The 16,865-nt window shown below is 37.2% G+C and overlaps 1 protein-coding gene across 2 annotated transcripts in view; it reads right to left on the bottom strand.

The window, feature by feature from the left end:
* GUCY1B1 (guanylate cyclase 1 soluble subunit beta 1) overlaps nt 1-16,865 on the bottom strand; it is a 42,517-nt gene that overhangs the window by 17,558 nt on the left and 8,094 nt on the right. For both annotated transcript variants that reach the window (XM_032108843.1, XM_032108844.1), the window contains exons 3-5: nt 8,902-9,002; nt 7,766-7,884; nt 3,116-3,313 (exon numbers count right to left, since the gene is read on the bottom strand). In XM_032108843.1, the coding sequence (XP_031964734.1) occupies nt 3,116-3,313; nt 7,766-7,884; nt 8,902-9,002 (418 nt within the window). The remainder of the gene's footprint in view (nt 1-3,115; nt 3,314-7,765; nt 7,885-8,901; nt 9,003-16,865) is intronic.

The raw sequence follows: 16,865 nt of genomic DNA, 5'->3' as shown, positions 1-16,865 counted from the left end.
GCTGAAAGATGTCTGAACATGGCATGGAACAACTGGCTCTAGGTGGCCAGGCATGAGCAGGTGAGGTTGAACAAAATTACCTCCAGTGGTCCCTTCCAATCTCAGCCATTCTGAAACCCATGAAACAAAATCTAACCACTTAATGGAACAAAACCAGTATTATCAAAAACAATTAAGATCTGCTACCACCTTTACAGAGACTTGTAATATATTAGACAAATTCAAATGAAGTTTCATGAAAATACAGACTTAGAAGCATGTATTCTCTGAAGCAGATTTATGTAAGCCTTTGCTCAAAATAGATGGAGAAGAAAAGTTGGATAATGAAGTACTAAACATCAAATTGCAGATATCAACTTCATACTAATATAAAGAGAACTGCAGAACCTACTGAGTCAGTCCTCTGTTGGATTGTTATGTAAATGCTTTGGATAAAGAAATTTGAAAGGACAACTCAAGAATCTCTTTTTGCAAGTCAGAAGATGACTCCTGTAATAACACTGGAAACTTTGGGCTAGGCACTGAGGTTTTTACTGGATCCAAAAAAACCCCATTCTTCCTTAAGAAAATGCTAACTGAAGTCCAAACCAAAATTTTTACAGTAGAGGCACTGATTGGTCCACTTAAACTGAAGGAATTAAAAGCAATTCCATCATTTTTCTGTGCTGTGCTATTTCAAACAATACACTGCAAACATACTAAGACAAAAAAGCATTAATTTACTAAATTATGAGGCAAGGAATGGAGATGAAAGAAGTTGGTCTACTTTTTCTCCTATTCTCAATACTTTGAACAGTAAAACTATCTAGTTATTACAACAGCAGACTTGACTTTAAAACCTTCACTCCGTATCATTCATGATTCATAGCTGACCTGTGGAGTAATGGAGGAATACTTTCATTGTCTGTGTGGATAAGCTGCAAGTTTCAGCACTCTCACCTTAGAGTATCAATTCTCTGCTTATCTACCACTGAAGTTTCTGAGTACCTGTGGAGTACAGCAGTATGTAATGTCTTAGAGATGTCAAGACATAGGCTTTATTAACCAGGAGAGACACAAAAAAGTTCAGGGTTAAGGGAACCTGACTTTCTAACAGGGAAAAGGTTAAAATTGGGGTAACAGACAAAGTAAGACAATATATGCTTTCTTCAGTTCAGAGGTAATACTATTTTTTAGGCACCTATGTACTTTTTTACCTCAGACAGTCTGGAAGAACAGTGTAGATTTAAATTAGACTTTGCGTCCATTTACAGTCGGTTTGACTAATATTATTAAATATCTATTTACTTACAATACAACAGTAAAATTTCCAGAAAAGCCTAAAAAAGTCAAATTAAAATAAGAAGTAAATACATAATAAATACCTAAATCTCTTTGGAACATTTATTATTTGTGAGAAGTTCTAGATAGATATTAATACAATTTTCTCAGCAAAGTAACCTTCAGATTGAGAGCACAGTTTATCAAAAGTTTGTGCTGCCAGCTGGTTTGGACAACCCAAATTTCTCCTCTGCCCCATGGATCACTTTTGCCTCTGTGCGGCCCTCTGAGAGACAGAACACTGAACCATGGAAAGGAACACATGAAGGTGAAAAAAAAATCCATAAAAAACCCCCGTTGTTTTGCACCCAGTTCATTTCCTCAGTACAGTTTATTTTATAACTTGACACCAGCTGGAGAGACACAGCCGAAGAAGCTGCTGTAGGACAAGCTTGAGCACTGAGAGAACAGGGACTGCTTAAGCTGCCTGTGCTACCAAAAGAAATGCTTGCTTGTCAAGCAACAGCTTCAGCCCTCTCGCAGCCAACTTTCCAACATGGTCCTTCTTGTCTGTCTCAACACTTCAAATAAACAGGGATCTAAAAAGAGCATTGTTTTGATTCTGTTGTATCCTTCTGTATCTGATTACTAACACCTGCTGCAAAAGTTTGAACTGTGGTTTTCTACAAAACAGAATCTAAACAAGGACACAAGTATATCACCACACTATACACAACTAGACATCTACTATAAACCTGAGCTAGCTTAATAGGAAACCTAAAAGGTAAACACTCCAATATAGCAGTACAAATATCTTTGTCACTGGATTGCTTGCAAATCTCTTATCCAAGCAAAGTCATGTTTTTGTGATAAAATTGTGAAAGGATTTCCTGAGCAAGAATACAAAGAAACTGGGCTAAAAATGTAGTATGACTAGGAAATATTTAAAAAACCCCAAGGAATGCTTGCTGTACCTGCTTAGATTCTTGTCTACTTGATGGAAAGAATTTTATGTCACTGCAGTATTTCTAAGATAAAAACACCTTCATTTTTTGTTTCCCCCTCCGTATGTATCTACACCTTTGACCAAACTCTGATTTTATACTACTACATATGCAAGGCCTGATCAATTAAATCTTTCTGTTGCTCTGTATGGGCAAAGCAGAAGCCTCTTTCCCATTTCACAAGTGACTTAGCAGAAATGACATTACATAAACTCTGTGACTGAGGAACATTTTCTCACTTCTGGGGCTGTAGGTGCATATCCAGTCACAATTCCATGCAATGATAGCATGAAGCCCACAAACATGTCTTGTTTCTGGGAAGGACCTGGCATGCTGGCTGGGAGGAAAACACTGCTTGCCAGGCAGGCCTCATCAATGCACATCAGCCTCACAGTCTGCACACTGATGAAGAATCTAGGACACAAAGATGAAATGTCCATATTCTCACAGAACGCAGCTGACGGTAAGAAATATATGCCAAATAAAAAATAACGCATATATAAAATATGCCAAATATAAAATAAAGGGGGGAAAAAGCACCCCAAACAAGCCAGTATCTAATTTCTTTACATGTCCTCTTTACAAACTTTCTCTGAATAAGGGGCTATTGCTCTGCACTGTTCCCAGTTGGGTCTGCCTGCAAATTAGTGCTGGCCTTCTCAGTACATGGCTAATGTGTCCTTCAAGCAACACAAATGATGATGGCTGTTCCTAAGAGTCAGTACTGATGCCACTTTTTCACAGAAGACAGCAACAGTGAAAATTACTGTTTGCCATCACTTCACTTTTGATTTTCTTGATTTTTTCCTACTGACATAATTTTTCAATGTGTGTATCACTTCAGACATTACCTTCATATCTATTTCTGTACCGTGGATCTGTTGAGCTACTGTTTTGATGATTCCAATGACAATATCCTGAAGACCTTCTCTTTCTGAGTAGTAATGCAGAATGAGTCCCTTTCCCTTCTCCGCGTCGGTGCATCTGAAGGAAGGCGCTCGCATACCCGGGTAAATAGTAGCGAGGTGGTCATGCAAAGCATCCAGGTTCTGGAAGAAGATTTTAAAAACATGATTATAAGGCATTCACTTATTATTTCTGAAGAAACTAAGTACATATTTTGTCTAATCTGAACAGTCCCTTTCTCCTACTGCTCATACTTCCACGCTTTTGCCTTTTCCTCTGTAGAACTGTCATCACAGCAGGCTTTTCAGGTAGCCTGAAATGTTCTTTCTATCTACCATGGTAATTTCTGAACAATGAATGGCATAAAAATTAGGACCATTATAAATTACTCCAGATAGTAAGAAGTCATGCTTGTTTATGCTATATTTTGAAACATTCAGATGATTAAAGACCTTCTGTGTGTTTCTCAGTCTGCTACCTCATCCAGTTTCATTCCTTCCAATTCTAGTCTCTGTATCTCCTCTTCAAATATTAATTCAGGAGTCAAATACAAATAAGCATGTCTGAATAAACATAAATCTTTCTCCTTATTATCAGTGAAAAAGCCTAGTTCTGACACCATAATAACGAAGTTTACAGGGCCTGACAAAGTTTCAAATTCTAAAGTTAAGTTTTAAATGCTTGAAAGACCAACCTCAAATACATATTTTCTTTGACAATAATTGAAAAACTCCACAGAATAAACAGAAATATTACAGCTGCTGTAATAATGTATCAGAAAAAGTTGTTCAGGAAAGGGAAGAGATTTTTTTTTTTTCCCCTGCCACTGTCCTGGACATCTCAGGTATTTAACTTTAAATCTTAACCAGACAAACTGTGATCTGGAAAGCTGAATTATAGACTAATAGGCATACCTAATAAGGACATTAAAGAGAAGAGTGAGATCAAAATCACACTTAAAACACAACACTAGATTCAACTTTGATCACGAAGCAATCATCAAGGCTCCAAGTTGCTATTTACTGTACATTTAACATAGAGCAACCTAGTTTGCAGGATAGTGTTGCAACCCACAATTTTTTATTTATGTTGTAAAATTCATACAACTCCTTCACATCTTAACTCCAGAACATTACTGCATATTTAAAATGCTGTTCTCTCACTGCCCTGCAAATAACTGCTACCACAAGGCTTTGCATATTGTTTGTTTTCTGCCAACATCGGAAGTGAGGTGAAAATATTTTCAGTGTGCTGTCTGGGAAATTCTCCACCTTTCATGAGCATCTGTCGATCACCAAATTTGTGGAAGCATACTGAACTTGATTTCATGTGAGCTGCGAAGTGCTTGAACAGCTGCCTCTTCTCCTGGAGACCTCCAGAGAAAATGACACTCTTAGCAATGAATTCCGTGGGATGTACTTAGCCTGGAATTTCCTCCTTCAGTTTTTTAGCTTGTTTCAAATTCATGTTTTTGTTGCTATATCAACATCTCCAAATTAGAACTTGAAGAGGCAACAATCTGGGAGTCAATTCATTCCAGCTGCTAGTGGGCATTGACAAGAAAACATAATGTTTGAAGGCAAATTCTGTAAGAACCTTGCAGGGTTCAACCCAGTGAAATTGGAAGAGACTGCTTTGAAAAAGAGTGTGGATGAGAACAGAGCAAGAGAGATGACTGGCTCTGAAAGACTGAGCTGCCATCTCCTTAACTGGTTGCAGGACTGCAGTTTCAGTACATATGCCTCAGAAACAGCCGGGATACATTGACCTTTTAGAAAAAACTCTTAGGGAGATACATGGGAACAGATGATAATCTTCCAGTTACACAGTCACCAGCTGAAGAATTTCGAATGGGGAATGGCCAATGTCAAGGACAGAATTTTTGTAAGATGGTTGTCTAAGTATTAACATTTAAGTCTGGCACAAGTGTGACTAACAACTGGCAGTAGCCCCATTCTGCAAAACCCCTTTGCCACCCTTCTCTACTGCTGACTTTGTCAGAGCAATGTCACAGGTGAAGTCCATGGGATATGTCCTTCAGTTTTTACTCTCTAATCTTCCAGAATGGGGGACTTACAGCTCACTGTGTTCAAAACCTCACTCCAACACATAGTCAAGGAGTAGACATGTTTTTCCAGATCAAGGAGCTGAAATCACTCCCAGATCTAGACACTGTCATTGTTACTCCTACTCCTAATTTTTTGCTGGTTTTGATCCATTCTAAATTGATATTGCAGCTTCTGAAAGAACAAATTTCTTTTTTATAGTATGTTCTTCACCTGCTGTGAGGCAGAGGTGCACTCAGGTGCAGATTATAATAGGCTAAGGTTGCCTTAATAATAAGCTATGAATTCTTGGCTCCTAGACTGCTCAGATGTATGCCAGAGCTTGTGCTGGAAACAAAGAACAAATTCTAGAGCTTTGAGGAACAGGGATCAGCTCCATGGTGAAACACAAGGGAATCTCCAGGCAAGAACAAGCAGTCATACTAAATGAGGCTGACCTGGTCTGTCTAAAAGTGACAGTTGTGGCTGGCACCTGAAGTACAAAGACACGCTGTTCAGTGCTGTGTGGTACACAGCACCTGGAAACTTATCTAAAAGAGGAGTTCATCCCCTGAATTTTATTACACTGTAATCATGAAAACCTGAACAGTCATGTAAATAATTCCTTAAATGAGAGAACTAACCACTACTCCAGTCTTTGATTTTCATTCAGTAAAAAGCTACTGAACTGAACCTAAAAGCATGCTTTGGGTTTCCTAGGAAGTCCTCTTTTCACACTGCTTCTCTTTGGCACAGTGTCTTTCAACATGACTTGCAAATCTTCCATGCTTGTGTTTTTCACAGAAAGTATAAATATTTGATTTAGTTGCCCTTTTTATTTTCCACTGTCATGAAGCTTGAAGTACCTGTGTTTCAACTATGAATAAACTAAATTTTCTTGAGATGTCAAATGGAACAGAACATAAATGAGATTTATTTTCACATATTTTAAAAAGCTGCAGTTCTCAATTATTTTGTATAGATCCTGGACTCAGTATACATTTCAAGAAGCACCTTTTGGAACTCTATTATGTATTCTAAGAATCTGAGAAAAGTTTGGGACATTAAATGCAATCTGCACCTATTTTTTAACAGGTATATAAAGTAGTTTCCTGACCTAACATTTGTTGGAAGATGCAAAAGTAATAAATCACAGCTAATGTTAATTTTCCATTGTAATAAAAAGCTAAAAAGTACACTTCCAGCACAGCTACTAATACATTAGCCCTGTTAATATTTAGAGAAGCATATAATATCCAATGTAATCTGTTAACACTGAAATTCAAACAAAGCTTAAAATGCTGTCATTAGAAGAATATAAATGTAAGCTGTTTCCACTTTTATAGATGTTTGGTGTGCATAACAAACGTGTCCAGTCCTTTCACCAGCACATGTGGTAAGAAATGACAAGAGAAGTGTATTACATGGAAAAGGGCATGAGGGAAAGGAAATAGTATCTGTATTTCTGGCCCATATATGAGTAACCAAAGTGATGATACAATGGGCCAGCTACATCTTTTTTTTCCTCCTCTCCTGTTCTTGCTCAACGTTAACCACAACTTCAGTACATGAGTTATCTTCAGAAATTACTTTTATCTGAAGGCTTGCTTTGAGAGCAGCCTGTGAATGAAGCTATAAAACACAAAGGATGTCACATCCCATAGACAGACTGTGGTTTGCTGATCACTCAGATATGCACATGTTGGAACATCCACATACCCTGTCTGCCCAGCAACTACAGTCCACGGGATTTGTACAAGAAGTCTGGGTTGACTGCACCTAGGATGCTCAGGAATGATGCAGGTTTTGGGGCAGTGAGACACACAAGCAAATATTCAAGTAATCCAACAAACTATGATTCTTTTTCCCTTAATGCTGGAGAGATTATAAGGGCACAGATGACAAGAGGCTGCTATATTTTCAGAGAAAATCAATAGTTTTGACAGTCAGCTTTTGGGCAATCTCCAGTTCAACACTTTTAACCTCATTACAGTACAGAGTCTCTCCAAGAGTGATACAGATCACAAACCTTAAATACAAAGTGCTTACTGCAGTAAACAATCTTCAGGTGACAAAAAAGGGAAGGCCATTTTTCTACACTTAGAAATAACACTTTAGCAAAGACCCTACATTTCTTCCATGCTATTATAAAATAATTTTCATTTTGTTTTCATGATGTTCTGCAGTTAGGAAAGTACATGAATTGACTTAAAAACTGCTTCTTTATCCCACCCTCAGTACATGGATGAAGGATAACATCTTAAGAGATAAGCTGTTATGAGCCCTAGCTCTGTACGTAACATACTATTAGAAATATCCAGTGTCTATAATTGTCAGAAATAACAGAATAAATACCCTAAAAATCTGAAGATCACATTTTCTGTTACTATAAACAAGGTAAGTCTTTTCACTTAACACACACCACCCCCCCAATTTGTTGCATATGAATACTCTTGCTCAAAAATTCTCTTTGGAACTTCAATTTAAATTTCTGTTGACTGGGCCATGATTCTGTCTGGTATCTGAAACAATTGGGCACAAAATTCTTACCTGCAAAAACTCTCTGACATTTGAGCCCAAGACACGTAGAATTGTATCATAACCAGATTCTTGACAAAACACAAAAAACATCTTCCCAAACATTTGAAGAATTTCCCCAGCATTTAGATCTAGTTAAAACAGGAAAATATGATTCAGTCCCAACACTGTATTTCACGCACCTGCTTATTTCATTACTCTTATATTCACAAACAAGACAGTATCTAAACACTACCCAGATCCAGTAGGTCAAGAACAAAGTAAGATTCAGGATTCATATGGCAAATACTGAGTTATCCAATACAGGAATTTCACTAGGATTTACCAATTACCATTATTACTTCACCACACTGTACATTTCACACACATATAGCATTTAGATTCTGATACAGAAAAATGAATCACTTCTTGAAAATAAAGAAACTTAGTTGTTAGTAGTGCTTGCCTCAGCAGAGTTAATTCTAATTTACAATAGCATGAAACCACATCAGCTGCTCCAATTCAACATTACTACAGTCATCAGTCTTATAGATTCTTGGCTAATTACTGATGCAGAACAATTTCATAGCGCACTTGGGTCTGCAGATAAAATAATGCTGATGGGCATATTTCTACCTTTTAAATTCCAGACCAGAGCTTCAATGATTGAAAATGAATGCAACCCAAATCAATGGCTGATATGCAATTAAATGAAATGTGTCCATGCCACATACATTTCTGTAACTCAGCATTGTTCTTTAGAGATCAAGGATTCATTCATTCATTAATTCATTCACTGCTCTTGCAGCAGTGGTTGAAACTTGGGTGTATTGGAAGGCAGCTGCAGTAGGATTTTACTTCAGGACTGCTTTGTAACACTGCCCATGCTCTGTGGATGAGGAATATTTCTGCAGTTTAAGATGGAATACTTTAGAAGTAATAGAAATAATTTCAAGGAATAAAAGGAATAAAATTTTCTTAAGAGAAATAAAAGAAATACAATTCTTTATTCTAAGATTTAAAAAAAAAAAATCCTCTCTTTGACCAATACTCCATTTTCACTTCCTCTGTGCTAAATCCTGTTCTTCTCTGCGACACAGATTTGGGGGGCAGGAGGGGTATTACCTTTTTTGTGATGAATGGGCAAAGAAGATATCTGTACTACTTACTAAGGACCTTGCTTGCAGCTGCAACAAGGTCATAGGTTTTGGAATCGTCGTAGATTATTCTGACCAGAAACTGTCCCTCTTCATCCAGCTGTGCCTCCTTCCTAAAAAGAAAACAGAATAAAATCTTTTTGCTTGAGGGAAAAGCACCATATGGATAAAAGTCTTTTAAATAAAATAAGTTTGTAGAGTTATTTAAGACAAAAAATTAGAAATAAATTTGTTCCATACCTCAGTCATTAGTGTACAATGCAAATATTTCAGACCATGAGTGTTCTATAAATAATAATTAGATATAAGAAAATAAACATGATTTTTCAGTATAGAGCCTCAAAAAGAAGTTGCTGTACTAATAAAGACACAATCTGCATTTTAAAATAACAGAATATCCAATACTACAGCCCATGATGGGCTCTTTAAACACTTTTTAAGCTTTTTCATTCCATCACATTTCAATTACACTTTATTTACAAAAGGCGTGGGATGTTTCTAACAACCATTTGCACATATGTCCAAAGCGGAATTTAAAATACAGATGCAGGTACCAAATCAAGTATCTTTTTTCAGAATTCTGCACATGCCCAGCAGATAGGAAGAAAAAGGATGCTGGGATATTGCAAGGCCTTGTTCTCACATTGCACATCAATTCTCATGTGTAAAGTGTCACTACTTAGCTAAAGCACAATAAAAATACACATTTCTTCACTAAAGAAAACAACTCTCAGCCCCGGGTTTAAGACAAGACTCATACATAAGTCCTGTCCACATTTACTACTGCTACTAAGTAAAAAACCAAAACAAAATAACTACTTTGTTTTTCAGCGTCATCTAGTATTCTCTAGATCATGAACATCAGGTCAGCAGCTTGTCCAAAAGGCAGCACAACTCTGTAGGCTATATTTTTTTACTGAGGAAAAGAAGATGATCCCCCAGACAATGAATGAACTGTTGTGCCTTCCAAACTTTGCATTTGGCACAAGTGAGTTACTAGGGAGGGCCCATAAGTGCCTTCCTCCCTATTTCACCCCATCTGCATGGCACAGGAGCCAGGCCACTCGTGCTGCAGGAGTGGCCAAGTCCCAGCTCTAGGGAAAAGGACAGGGAGCACCCTCATGGGCAGGCAGACCCCAGGACACTGAAGAGCCAGCTGCCCATGTGGTTGGTCCTGCTGTGCACAGAGCATGCCAATGGCCATGGCCCTGTCTCTGCCCAGCTTCAAGTAAAGTAATATTCTGTATTTGTTCTTATTTCCCTTGCAAATTTTCCTTCAACAGAAGAGGAGATGTGCAGAGGGGCCTGATGTGTTCTCTGATGAAGTCGTGCCCTGTTTGTTGAAGTCCCCATGTGAAAATGAGCACAGCCTCCTTTCTCAGTATGTTTTTTAAAATAGGTGGTCACCTCCTGTGGTGCCACCTACAATGACTCTCTATAGACACAGCATACTTCACAGAAATAGTGACAGAAGAGGAGACATTTGTAAGTACTCATGCTCTAATTGATGTACGTAGAATATATTTTGGCTCAGCAAAACTCATATGATCATGGCATCATTAGTATATTTGCAGGTGGAGGGTCATAGCTACCTCATTAAAAAGAAATTATACCCTTTCATCTAAATGTATCTCTGTCCTGCAGTTCATTTCAGGAAGTCAAGAGAAAGGCAAAGAGACAGGAAAGCCTTGAAGTGAATTACCGAATCACGTCACACCGAAAAAAAAAAAAAAAAAAACAAACAGTACACAATGTTGCTCTACAGAAAAAAAACCCTTAGAATTAGAAAAACTATAAAAAAGGCAGATTATGAGGTAGGTTTGAAAAAAAATCTAAGCACAAGGGATGCAAATCAAGACATTCATCAACTTGGTAGTATAATTATTTTTCTAATGTACAAATGAAAGAGGAGAATGAGTAATTAGTTATTTACTAGTACCATGGTAATGAGGAGCTTTTACCAGAGTTTGACAGAAGTGCTCTTTGAGATAAGGCTCAAGCCTACAGAGCCAATATTTCTAACTTCTGAATTTCCCTTGGTCACCAGAGGAATAACAAAAACCTACAAAAAGTAAAATTCTAAATCTACTATGTAAAATCCTGCAGTCCCTTTTACATCAAATTCTTTCTCTCCATTATCATAACATAATCAACCATAAATTAAAACCAAATTCTTTGACTGTAACTCAGGTTTTGATTTTCTAAAGCGGTGTCATTTATTTAAAAAATTAATTAATACAAAATAATAATGTCTGCAGAACAATTCAAGCATTTACAGATATAGTGGAATTATCCATCCATAGAAACAGAAATATTTCCTCCGGTACTCAAAGGGGAGAGGTCTGAGAATTAAGTACTCTTGTTGATCTTAAAACTGCTAGATGGCAAATGGTACTGCTGAGAAGGACTGATTCCAATCTCATATGGCAGTATTCTACTGACCTAAGTGAAAAGACTCATCATTTAACCCTCCAGTTTGTAATCACCGGTCTTTGATAACCTGTTCACTTAATGGATATCTGGAAGCCATTATTTTCTTTTTACTCTTCATCTTCCTTTAATCTTGCTCCTCACATTCTTCCCACTGTCCAAAAATTAAACAACATTGCTTCTATATTTCAAAAATATATTATTTATTAATAACTGAAGTAACTGTTACTTGAAATAACCATTTTTATACTCATTCTAAGAAAAATGAACTGAAAACAAGCTAAGCAATTTTCCTACAGGAATATGACAAGGCTATAGGGGACATGAGACTAAATATCCCTCATAATTCTACATAAAAGGAACGTCGTTCTCTAGCCAATGACCTAAAAAATATTGTAATAACCTTAATTAAGCAGGGTCTTAAGCAGGAGGAGAGCTGGAGTTGCCAGTGGGAAATGATGTCTTGAAACATAAGACATCAGTCAGGGACAAGAAGGTAAAGTTTACATTTCCTAAGAACAGAATTGAAATGAATATGAGAAAAGAAAACCATCTTGATTCTTTGATTCTCATAACATGGTATGAAACTACAAGTCAGCTACAGTTTGGAGGGATGTTTGCAAAGGGTGAAAAAACTTTCCCACATCTCGGATACATGCTGTGCTTTCTTTTAGTCTCTCTGATCTGAGCCAAACCACAAAGGATAGCACACACATCTGGAAAACCAATGAACATCCTCAAAAATACTGCATACTTGCACAGTCCAGTAGACACAGTTTTTCTGTGTGAGAATTTTCTCTATGAAAAATTGTCCCAGTTTGATGATGTTGGTATCTCTTTCAAAACTTCTTACATTTCTTTCTAACTACATTGACTGGAACTTTTCCTGTTTACTTCTCTGTGCCAAGCCATGATTCTTCTTTCCAATTTTATTTGTCTTTAGTTTATTTTGTCAAAGATTTTCTTCAGTATCTGCAATTTCTCTGAGCCACCACCTTTTAAAATCACCACTGGTTAGTTCAGTGCCTATTCCATTTATTATTTTAACTATTTATTTTCGAGTTTACTCTAGATCCTTTGGATCACTCAGAAGCCATCTGAGCAGCACTACTCATGTACTTCCCATTAAAAAATAATTTTAAGGTAAGCAAAATTTTCTAGAAAACTTGTCAAAGTAAATAGTTACTCCTGCAGGGGAGTAAATATACTCCTCAGTCAAAATCATGCAGGCAAAAACTTATTTGCTTATTCTACAAATATGGCAAATACTATCACAATGTCTAATCCAAGCCTGTGTGAAAATATAAACTGCTTTTTTAAGATCCATGCTTGAAAATTATTAAATTTCAGAACATTCTTCTTCCTTTCCAAGTCAATTCCTTCTCCATACCTCCAAGATCTGTTGTGCTGGTACATCCTAGCAATTTAGATAGGTGCTGAGCTGAAATAAAATTCAGTTAGGTATCTGTTTTTCTGTATTATTTTTCTGCTAGATGAATTTCCCTGTCTGCTCCATCACCTGTTCACAGAAGCTGGTGTGCATACAGACAACACGTAGCCAGAGTGATTGTGGACAGGCTTCTGAAGCCCTTCTGCCTCCCTCAGTAGTCTGACAGCAGTGAGAGCTTCCAAATGCTTTCTCTCTGAAGTACTAGTCTTAAGACTACATGCGACGGGAAAATGCTGCAGTGAGTTCATCCAAGATGGCCAATGCAAAGGGAAAGCACTCCTATTTTTACAGAGGCACTGGTCCTTTATCAAGTCTACAGAACAGCAGGTCCTCTAATCAATGTGTCTGAGACAGCATCACAGCTATCAGCACCAAAGAGGCCGACCATGGCTGACCAGAGGCTGCTGACCCCAGCAGCCCAGGAAATGGAGCAGTGTCATTCAGGTGAATGGGCAATACCTAAAATTTCCTCATGGCTGCAGTCTTCCCTCCTAATTAAGTGACCCTACCTGATTTCTCAAAGCTGCCTGCACTAAGGAAATGGTTCTACAACAAGGCTCATATGAAGAAATATATGATAGTGTTGTGAAAACTGTTATAATACTAAGAGTGAGGCTGCTTTGTCAGCTCTGCAGAGCTGCTGTGGTTGGCTGTCCATCATGAGCAATTCCCTTACATTTGTATTTGGCTGATCACATTTCAGAGAAAACTTCATAATCCATAGCTTTACAAAAAACTGTGGCATTTCCCTTGAAATGTTTTGCTGCAATCTTTAGTTACAGTTTTTTACCAGATAAAATTATGGGAGGAAATTAGCATAGTTCTAATGTTTTCTGCAGACTGTGGTGTTTGATCACAAAGACATTAACAGCAATAACATATTGGTGGCTTTCTTAAGAACTTGAGTGGAAATGAGCCAAAAGCAACAAGCTCTGGCAAATTCCCAAGCCCTGCTTAATTCTTTAATGAAACAACAGTATTACAGTAGCAAACTTTTAACTTTTATATGCCTGTTCTTTCAAAATAACTTCCAAGTCAAATAGAACAGAATTCACAATTAATGCCTCATTTACATTCATAGAGACAAAATAAGTGTGGGTTTTGCTCCCCTGTAAATTTATGTTCAAAATGTTAACACACCCTGGGATTTTAATGCTCTTGCCCAAACCAACTCCTGTCACCTGAGATGTGATATTTCATGGTTCAAAACTTACATCCTATGACATGCCTGTCCTAACTCCTACAGTCTGGCAGCCCTTCTTATTTACTCTAGACTAATTTTGAATGACTACACAGAGCTATTTCAATTGTGGGAAACAAAGATTCCAGCCCAGACTTTTCTAAAATGCTTTTGTTTTCCTCCAGAATGTTTCTATTATCCAGGTTAATGTGAGGCAGTTTACTTGGGCAAGAGAAGAACCTTAGCCATTGCACCATGGAAAATAACAGCTATACAGAGGATATTTTCCACATACAGATTTGGCCTTGAAATCAGTGGAAAAATTCCTATTGAATAGATCAAAGCAGGATCAAGTCCTAAAACAGCCTTTCCTCCATCAGTCTGCTAACACCCCCCAAACTGCTGTTGACTCAGGAGCACAGAACAGCATTACAGGTGATAGTGTACAATGGTCCCTTTGAAAATCTTCTCCATTGTGCAACTAGTTCAGTATTTGTAAACACAGTACTAATGTTCAAAGGTAATGTTAATAATTCACAGAAATGGCTGAAATGCTATGTGTGGACAAACATTTTGAGAAAAAACTGTTCTTAAAATCAGAACAGATCCTGCACTTCAGATTTTTAACCCAAAGATTGCACACATTTTTGTTTCTCATAGAGGTTTGAGGTAGTAAAGATTTCTTTTGCCATCTTTGGAGATTTTACAGCAACACAGCTGGACAAGATGTCACATCAGGCTGGTGTTACTTATATAGGCCATTCTGCACAAAGTGAGTTTCAATGTAGTTTTGCAATCAGATTGTCGTATTTAAAGTGAATTTGCATAAATCATAATCAAGAAGATTGCTGCTGACAAAACCTTCTTATTCCGGTGAAGTATCACTTGCTATTCTGCCTCTGTCAGTCAAAAAGCTGAAATCTTAAAAAATTCTTACAGAAAAAGAACCCTCCCCATTTGCATGCAGCAAATATTGAGAAAAAATGTGGTAGAAGACCCCATGGAACAATTACTTTGCATCCTGAAGATGCACAGGCTTCTCTGTGATACATTATTACTTAGAAGCTGTTAGTATCACTTTAAGAGATCATCCAGTGTCCCAAATGCACAACTGGATCTCTTCCTATCAAAACTCAGTCCGAAGTGTGCACACTGGGTGTGTCACCTCAAACACACCAAAACAGTCACTAGTTCCAAACCCACCTCCAGGACTTCTTCCATGATACGTATTGTTTCTGTTGGGACTTTTGCCACCATTGTGCTTCAGTTCTCTTGGTGTAACAAGGATGGAAAAAGTGCTTGTTAAATTGAAGAGATCGGTCAAAACAATCTTAATGACAAAATAACACTACTGCACTTAGAAACACAGCATGGTTCTGATCTCACTGATAGGAGCAAGTCAAGTTTAATTCCGTTCCAAGAGTAGCACTCTTAAACAGGATTACACGGGTCAGAACTAGAGATGGTATCTGTGAAACCAGAATCGTTGTCTTTGTACCTCATTTAAATTAAAATAGCAAACTCACTGCTCATTATATTACTTCACAGACAGTTGGTCTTTTCAAAATGCTTCTCATCGTTTTTTCATGTACTTCACAAAGATGCTTTACTAAAAATTATTACAAATATTGTGCCAGTCTTCTGAAAAGGAAAAAAAACAAAATAGACTTGTGCATGTTGTGGATGGTCCAAAGATATTTTAAAACACCCAGCTGGGAAGAACATAAATTATATTAAGTTACAAGATTAAATAAAAACGGGAATCTGTCCAGGAAAATTATGTTCTGGGTAAAGTAAATAGGTGTATTTATAGACTTCACAGTTCTGAGCTATTTCCCAGTTTTACAGGCTGGATATGGGAGTGTTTAATGTAGGTTTTCAAAACAAGATAATACTAGAAGATACAGTTAACAAAAGTACAAGTTCCTCGCTGCTACTACAAATACTAAAAATATTATTAAAAATATAAAGCCAGTATTATTTTGCTTCCTTTTACGTAAGTGGTCTAAAATGAATGGTATTTACAAATACTCTTTCATGCATTTCATTTATAAGAGTGAATGATATGTTTATAGCACCTGTTATCCTGGCACGTCCAAAAGCACTTAATTCTGGGAAAACTGCAAAGTACCTGAGAGATACTGCAAGAACACTCACACAAAGTTTCATAACATGGCACTATTTCCTTTTAGCCAACTAATTCCCAGAGGAATTAAAGAATTTGGCATCCACTCAGTTTAACTCCTAACCTTCAAGCAGGTCCCTCCGCTGTGAGGAACTGAAAGAGCAGGCAGTATAGTGTCCTGACCCTAGGAAGCTTGTAAATATTAACCTCCATACCCATGAAGAATCATCTATTCAGCATCACTTAAAAAAAAATTATAATGATATAATTATACTGATTAGAATTTTGGGATAGTATGAAATAAGGACTCAAAAACAAACTACAAAAAATGTTACTTTCTGGGTAAAAACTCACTAATGTTAAAACGTATTTGGATTAAAAAGAAATAATCTATTGTCATTTCACCACTAATGTCTTTCCAAAGTGTCTTTCTCACATCTACTTACAGGCAATCTGTATTTTTTTCAAAATTGTTATGAGACTGGTTGAACGGAACACTGCCTTCAGCACTGGGTAAACCCACAAGGTGCTAAAAGAGGCTGCAAAACCTCCATTTTCTTGCTTTTTCCCAGATCACTGCAATTATTTACAACTGAGAACTACATGATCCAAAATAAGAATGGATTCACAATCTAAACTCTAGTGAATAGTCTATTTTTTTCACCAGTGTTCATTGTGACAAGACAGTTAAAATAATTAACAAAGTCTGCAACACTTTTGAGCATGAAAGAATCAGTAAATTCAGGTAAACTGTCAAGCAAGCATTCCTTACAGTAATGAGTTGTGGGCTG

Source organism: Corvus moneduloides, chromosome 5 (genome assembly GCF_009650955.1).
Source record: "Corvus moneduloides isolate bCorMon1 chromosome 5, bCorMon1.pri, whole genome shotgun sequence".
Classification (NCBI taxonomy): Eukaryota; Metazoa; Chordata; class Aves; order Passeriformes; family Corvidae; genus Corvus; species Corvus moneduloides.
The sequence above is the reverse complement of the archived record's forward strand: the minus strand, read 5'-3'. Positions and strand labels throughout refer to the sequence as shown.